This window comes from Borostomias antarcticus (genome assembly GCF_949987555.1).
Source record: "Borostomias antarcticus genome assembly, chromosome: 21".
Lineage (NCBI taxonomy): Eukaryota > Metazoa > Chordata > Actinopteri > Stomiiformes > Stomiidae > Borostomias > Borostomias antarcticus.
Window position 1 is genome coordinate 5540920 of NC_140254.1, and position 8070 is coordinate 5548989.

Sequence of the window (8070 nt, forward strand, 5' to 3'; positions counted from 1 at the left end):
TAATTCTGATGCTGAATATATCACGTTCACTCTAAACCCTGAAGAAGGAAGTGCACTTCCCAGGGAAGTCTTTCACTCTACATGCAGGTGATGTGAATTAGTGTACAGTTCATCTCATTTTAGCACTAAGTTAATAGGTCAACAGAGGACAGACGATGATGCTCAAATTATACATATTTACAGGTTTATTACATAATGTTCAATAAATATCTACATAATTCATAAAAATATGGTAATTTATAAAACAAATTTTACAAATAAAATACACATTTTAGAAAGAAACGTATATTTAAATATTGAAAACAAAGCCAAGTGATGTTTTTTGATATGATAAAGATTTAACGTCATTGTCCACATAAAAAAAAAAATCTATAGCACTGGAGGAAAATAAATAATATTTTGTTTTGGCCATTTAAAATTGCTTGCAGGCACAGCTAAAATAAAATTATATGGAATAGATATCCAATCAAATCATTCATATCCTTACAACTGGACATTTTGAAACCAGTGCATGGTAAAGATACATCTCAAAGCACACGCATGTGTGCACACAGTGGAAAGTGCAAAAAAAGTGATTGAGTGTGTGTAAACTTTGACATGTCAGGAGAGGAAACAGAAAAAGGGAGTGTGAGTATGAAAGGCTGAGTTGTAGGTCCCTGTAGGAAGGTGAGAGTGACTGCTGTTTTGGGGGTTTTACATAAGGAACTGGAGGGGGGGGGTAAAGATAATGTCTTCATCAATCTTTCCCTTTCCCCTGCTTAGGAACCTTGTTTGATTTGTTGAGGATTTTCATCAGATTTTTAGACATGAAGTAGGGCTTCTGCAGGGTTCCATCATGACGCTCCAAGTCCTCCACTGGGGGGGGGGGAGAAGAGAAGAGAGAGAGATAGAAGAGAGAGAGAGGAGAGAGAGAGAGAGAGAAGAGAGATAGAAGAGAGAGAGCAAAAAGGATCAATTGACAGACCCATTAAAACATTGTACATGAAGAATGGCTGGGGGGGGGCCCTGCATGAATGTATGAGTATCTGATATGGGAGGGTTAGGCTATCAGAGAACTTCCAACTCACAGAAGCAGAGGAACAGAGTGTCCACACCCATGTTGTACACGCTGAAGAAGCCATGGGCGATGAGGTAGGCACCAACAACCACCGTCTGGCACAACAACAAAAGAAGTCAGTCTACATCTCTGGCAAGCATACTAAACACAACAGCACATTGATTAAACTGTGTGGACACCTACAGTAATGACTATCCACTTACAAAGATGGGCATCCAGTAGTAGTTGAGTGTCTCAGAGCGGAAGGTGCTGCCTGGTAGCAGTATTCTTCCTGAGAAGAAGAAGAAGGCCAGGACACCTGAGGAGAGGAGGAGGAGAGGACAGGAGGAGGGCGGAGGAGAGGAAGAGGTGAGGTCAAGAAGAAAGAAGAGCAGGATGAGAGAGGAGATGAGGAGGACAGAGGAGAGGTAGAGAAGAGAGGACAGAGGAGAGTTGGAAAATAGAAGAGAAAGTTTATTAGCCATGTGTAACAAGTAGGGGTACAGGTATATTGGAATTCTTGTAATCGCTTTACCTTACAGTATCTTATCAGTGCTAATCAGTTCCTCATTCCAGGTACTCAAAGAGGAGAGGAGGAGAAGAGAGGATAGGGGGAGGACAGAGGTGAGGTGGGTTGGGTTGGGGCTGAAGTTTTCAAAACGTACTTCTTAACGAGCTACCATTCATAAGTGGCAAATCGAACATCTGTGTTGCATCATTGGCTCCACTATCGGATCAGCCGGCGATATTCACAATATGACGAAGATACATCTGGAGTATTCAGCTCCAAAGATGTTATGAGCACATGATCTTAGGATGAGAGGAGACATCCTTACCTACTCCTCCCACCACCAACAACTTCCCAAAGAACAGGAGCAGGTCCGTCACTTTATCCAGCACCACCACCCTGAGGGAAGAGAGACAGCGCATCAGGGAAACGACTCCCCAGCACTGAGTTATGGTTCCACTCCATCAAATGAATGCAAATGCCCTTATCTAAGAGTTGAACCTGGAATCACACACACGCTCGCGCAGGCACACACACACACACCAACATATTGAACATAACTAACACAGCACTCACCTGATGATGTTCCTCATCAGCAGAAAGAAGGCGTTTTTGGCTGAGACACAGAAGTTCTTACCATATATGGCAATCTGAGGAGAAAAAATAGAGAGATTTGTGACAGATGTGATGCATGCTATGACTGATTACTTAAAAAAAAAAAAAAAAAGGGTGACAAGTAGGCTACCCCTTTTTAAAAACCTCACGTTTAGGAGGTACAGTGCATCCAAAAAGTATTCACACTTCTTCTTAATTTTTTCAACATTTTGTTATGTTACAACTCAGACTGTCAATTTAATGCGTTAATTACATGAATTATGCAAAAATACATGAATTTATCAATGTATTTTTTATTAATCAGCTTTGCCCAGTGGACTCCGAAGGCTACAGACAGCAGGCAGCCCTGAATGAGTAGGCTAAGTCTACCTCAGACAAACTCGGTCTCAAAATTAATTGCTACGGACTGCCGGTCAATCGCTACGGTAGAAGTGTATACACTTGAGCTCTGTCTTCTGTTGCATTATCAAACATTCCCAATGTGGGAAATCCACAATTATTGACGGGTGCAAAACTCAGCAAAGCCCATCAAAACTGGATTGCAAAAGATCCTTGTGACATGCGCTGACCATGATGTAGGCGTTTCTGTTGAGGAACTTGATGAACTTCTCCAGGCACCAGAAGCAGCACTTCAGACAGCACATGATGAACCTGGCGCAGGGGTTCTGGGCCGCTGGGGAGACATGGTCAGCGATTACTACTCACAGCACAGTGCTGCTCTGGTAACAGATAGACACAAGCATGACACATAAGCATGACACATACGCCCCTGACTAGACCTCAACAACTCAATTCAACTGGGCTGAGTTTCCCAGAGGCATCGTAGCGCTACGTTCATCGTAAGCTACGGCGTTCATCGTAGCGCTACAATGCCTCTGGGAAACTGTACTGTATTCATGGGTTTCAAATGTAGTCCTAGACCTGCCATGTTGGGGACCAACACAGGTGTTTCAAATGAATGAATTAGTTCTACTGCATAGGATTCTATGCAGTAGAGCCAGTGAGATAAATTGAAACACCCATGTTGGTCCCCAATATGGCAGGTCTATGACTACATTTGAAACCCATGAATAGAAACTCAGCGACACAGCTCTGAGTTGTGTGCTGTAGGAAGCTTATAACAGGGTCACATGACGCCACATTTAAATTAATTCAAATCTTTGGTGAACCTGGAGGAACCAACTGAAATGGTTGAGGGCAGTCAACGGCAGGGCAGGGCAGGGCGGCGACTGCAGCACAGTGGAATGACCAGGGGCTTGCAGCTGCGCTCTTACCTCTGGTCTTGTGGTCCAGGTACTCCAGGATCATCCTGATGACCTGAACCAGGGTCAGGATCAGGGCACCGAAGGCCAGGGAGCCCACGTGGTACCTGGGAGGAAACACACATGACGAGACCACGTCAAGCTAGCTATCCTACAACTGTTATTGTAAATAACAATAAATTCTCAATTATACCGTGCATTATCAATGCCAGTGATGAGTTAGAATTGGCTATCAATAGCCCGTACACGTGGAGGAGAATTCGAGATGTGTGTTGTTCGCCCTCTAGTGGCCAAGCACTGAAAAGCACCCTTCAAAACACACGTACACGCGCCACGCACACACACAGAGACGGGCTAACAAACACGACCGCTAAGGCTACTACTATCTGCGCCGCCCTGCTGACTAGAGAGAGCGCTGTTTTTACCGCAGCGTCCGTGTGAAGGCCGCTGAGAGGGGGAAGGCGGGGATGTCCGCCGGCTTGCTGAAGGCCCAGTAGTAGCAGGCGAACGCCCCGGCCAGCGTGCACTGTCCCAGCGCGATCACGAAGTTGGCGCACCACAGGAAGGCGATGATGTTGTAGATCTGCAGGTTGAAGAGGTTCCTCTGGAGGAGGCCCTCGTCGTTGTACTTGATGAAGATGCAGCGGGCCGACGGGCAGGACTCGGTGGCGTTGAAGGTCTGGCGGGAGGAGGAGGAGGAGGAGGAGGAGGGGAGAGAGAGAGCCAGGAGGTAGCGAAAGAGAGCGAGAGGAGAAGGTAGGGAGAGAGAGAGAAGGGGAGGTAGGGAGAGAGAGGGGCAGAGAGAGAGAGGAGGAGGAGGTAGGGAGAGAGAGAGAGAGAGAGGAGGTAGGGAGAGAGAGAGGAAGTAGGGAGAGAGAGAAGGGGAGGTAGGGAACGAGAGGGGCAGAGAGAGAGGAGGAGGAGGTAGGGAGAGAGAGAGAGAAAGGGGGAGGTATGGAGAGAGAGAGAGAGAGAGAGAGGAGAAGGTAGGGAGAGAGAGAGAGAGAGAGAAGGAATAAGGAATATGATTAGGAATATAATTGTTGAATAATTAAAGGGAAACTGCACTGCTTGTCAAAAACCTGTTAAATGTACTGTACTTTATGTAGAGTGACTGATTAACAGGGACATGAGGAGAGGTTTTCAGGTCGAGTGACTGGAATGTTCTCACCAGAGGGTCACAGTCCTCAGTGCCGTTGACGTCAGAGCAGTCACCCACAGTGGAGTTCAGAGCCACCACTTTGTACACTGGTGTTCCTGAAGTGGCCAGATATCTACACACAGTTTGGTTAAAGATAAACACACACACTCTGGTTACAGATATCTACACAATGGAGTACACAGGCGTGTGTTAGAGGACGATACAGCTATTGTAAGCCACACACACACACGCAAGCACGCACGCACCCCAATAGGCATGCCCAGGCATGCCCACACACACACACACACACACACACACACACACACACACACACACACACACACACACACACACACACACACACACACACACACACACACACACACACACACACACACACACACACACACACAGAACTACCAGGATACAGAGCGGTGATGCCCCAGTAGGCCACACAGACCACCAGGAGGACAAAGGTGATGAGGGGGTACAGCAGTGTGGACATCATGTGACTGACTGCCCTGTGGAGGAGAGGCGTATCGAATGTCAGGAACACAAAGCTAAAATGTTGGTTGGCAACAAGTTTAACATTGTCATAGACGAAATACTGAGAACATCTCAAATGACCTCCGTTTAAAATATAAGCTTCCCCAGCCACTCTCTCAAACCCTTGGACACACGTGACACGTGTCCTCCAGTGTGACTGGCTAGTTTAAGTTTTCTCCCATGTGATTATTGGCTAGTTTGAGTATGCTCCAGTGTGATTGGCTAGTTTATGTTTTCTCCTGATTATTGGCTAGTAGGGGCGGCACGTAGCTCGGGAGGTCGAGTGGCCGGCTGGGGATCGGAAGGTCCCCGGTTCGATCCCAGCAAGACACTGAACCCAATGTCTCCCCGTGTTCGCTAGGGTTTCCCCCCATAAAGGACCCAATATGAAAAACATGCAGAAGAACAGATCGCTAACGCTGTCCGTCCCTGACGAAGACGGGATGGGTTAAGAGCAGGAGAAGAATCTCATCGGTGGACGCTCCTGTAACTCGTCTGTGTGTGTGTGTGTGTGTGTGTGTGTGTGTGTGTGTGTGTGTGTGTGTGTGTGTGTGTGTGTGTGTGTTGGCGTCTCTGCTCCCTACACCACGTGCTTTGGTCTCACTGCATGACAAATAAAGATGTAGTTTTGTTTGTTTTTGTTTTGTTCCGAGTACATTCCAGCGTGATTGGCTGTTGGTGGGCTCGTACTTGCTGGCCTCCTGGATCAGAGCGATGGCGATGAGGATCCTGGTCCGCAGGAAGATGAGGGTCAGCAGTAGGATGGCCTCCACCACAGACAAGATGATCACTGAGGGAGAGAGCGAGGAGAGGAGGACAGGAGGAACGGAGGATGAGAGAGGAGGGAGGAGAATGGAGGATGGGAAGAGAGCGGTTAGATCGTAGACACTTTTTCTCGAAAGACTGCGTCCATTTTGCGGAGGGGCTGACTCACAGAAGGCCAGCCACGTCTCCTGGACCTGCAGGTAGACTTCGAAGTTGGTGGTGAAGCCGACGTCGGTTATTTTGGCCGAGGCTGTCTTGTAGTTGTCGTATTCCCAGTAACAGTGCCAGATACCTGCAAACACACGGAGGACATGTCAGTATGCAGAGCCACACTCTGACTAACTAGTGTGTATCCACTGTAACCACGAGAAAGATTTAAGAGTTATAAAATATAAAATATTTAGTCAAATTCAATGTGTGGGCTGACATTATTTGACATTTAGGGCAGGTTTCCCGAGCACAGCTGAAGCCTAACTCGTCCGAGACTAAAAAAGCATGTTTAAGGAAGATTCCAGAACTGACACCGGTCAGAGAAACTATCCATGGAGGTTAAATCCGGGAACCCTAAATGACCATAGCCGACTTACCGTAAGCCCCAGCCGCCAGTACTCCAAATATCAGCACCCACACCATGATGGGAGCGATGAACCTCAGCAGCAGCAGGAACAGCAGACTGAGCACCATGGCTATGACAAGGCCTCTGAGAGGACAAAACAAACACATCAGTTGAGTATGAAAGAATAGATCCAAGAAGGATCAGATGAAAGACGAGAGATTCCAGGGTTATCGAAGTGTCAGATAAATAAAGAGACAGGGTGGTGTAGAGGGTTCTAGCAATAAGATAAAGTCCTATGTGTTGAAAATGGGAAATGTGCCGCCAGGCTCACAGCAAAGTTGGTGGCCTACATTGTTAAATGACACAGTTGCTTTACTCCTTAGCAGGTTATCTTGAATGAATCCTAGTTACGCACAAAGACACCCTGCTCTCTCAAGCTCCTATCTGCCATGCGAGTAACGTGTGCAAAGTTCAAGAAGAAGTCCAAGTTTAAACAATAAGAATACATTAGATGCATCTCCCTATCATGCAGTGGTGCAAACCAGCCAGCAGATGGGAGTGTGGAGCAGAGCCTCCAGACAGGTGAGACTCACAGGAGGATCCACGGCCATGACGACGCAAAGTCCTCAAAGATTCGCACGCCGACCTCCCTGGCATTGAAGCCATTTAAAATGTCTCTAAAGAACGCAGAGAGAGAGAGAGAGAGAGAGAGAGAGAGAGAGAGAGAGAAAGAGAGACCATGTTAGTGACAGGTCAGAGTAGTCGGCCTTACTTGCTAAATGACTGAAGCTGGGACCCACAACCAGAGAGTGGCAGAGACAGATAGACCACTGAAAGGGAAATGAAGAGGAATACTAAACCAGATGTATAGTGGTCTATACTAAATAATACTAAACCAGATGTATAGTGGGCTATACTAAATAATACTAAACCAGATGTATAGTGGGCTATACTAAATAATACTAAACCAGATGTATAGTGGGCTATACTAAATAATACTCAACCAGATGTATAGTGGGCTATACTAAATAATACTAAACCAGATGTATAGTGGGCTATACTAAATAATACTAAACCAGATGTATAGTGGGCTATACTAAATAATACTAAACCAGACACGGTGGTCTCCCCCTAAGGCCGCGCCATCCCAGACCTGCGCCAGGCTGTTGCCACAACCAAGTTATTCCGGCGATGGACTAGACCCTGCATCCCAGAGCCACGCCAGGCTGTTGTCGCAATTCAGTTTGATTGCTTGACGTTGGATACATTGGATACCTTATAATCGAGCATATTGTCCTGTAAATACTACTTTGCATGTGTGTTATTTAAATGTGCCACTGGAATAGCTGAATGCCTTTCATATTTTATAGGGAACTATGTGTTAATGCCATAGAAATAGGCAAATGCCTTTAATAGTCTATAGGAAGCATTAATACCTTTAATCGTTTATAGGGATATGTTAATCCAGCCGTTACAACGTTGAGTTCATATCAAATGAGCGTTGGATAGTCCTGTAAATTGCTTATTCATTCAACCTGCAGCATTGAGTAGGATACCTCATGCTGAAAAACTACATTGACTGTAATAACACATTGACTGTAATAACACATTGACTGTAATAACACATTGACTGTAATAACA

General features: G+C 46.1%; 1 protein-coding gene across 1 annotated transcript in view; it reads right to left on the bottom strand.

Moving 5' to 3' along the window:
- Window positions 1-455: 455 nt before the first annotated feature.
- The window catches only part of slc44a4 (solute carrier family 44 member 4), a gene marked incomplete at its 5' end in the record, with an annotated part of 16046 nt that continues 8431 nt past the window's right edge, over window positions 456-8070 (bottom strand). Inside the window, 14 exons of the mRNA XM_084455120.1 lie at window positions 456-855; window positions 1068-1152; window positions 1261-1355; window positions 1873-1943; window positions 2121-2194; window positions 2729-2832; window positions 3434-3528; window positions 3847-4100; window positions 4593-4695; window positions 4991-5083; window positions 5799-5898; window positions 6043-6165; window positions 6461-6573; window positions 7023-7106. Of these exons, the coding sequence (XP_084311246.1) occupies window positions 737-855; window positions 1068-1152; window positions 1261-1355; window positions 1873-1943; window positions 2121-2194; window positions 2729-2832; window positions 3434-3528; window positions 3847-4100; window positions 4593-4695; window positions 4991-5083; window positions 5799-5898; window positions 6043-6165; window positions 6461-6573; window positions 7023-7106 (1513 nt within the window). The 3' untranslated portion in view covers window positions 456-736. The remainder of the gene's footprint in view (window positions 856-1067; window positions 1153-1260; window positions 1356-1872; window positions 1944-2120; window positions 2195-2728; window positions 2833-3433; window positions 3529-3846; window positions 4101-4592; window positions 4696-4990; window positions 5084-5798; window positions 5899-6042; window positions 6166-6460; window positions 6574-7022; window positions 7107-8070) is intronic.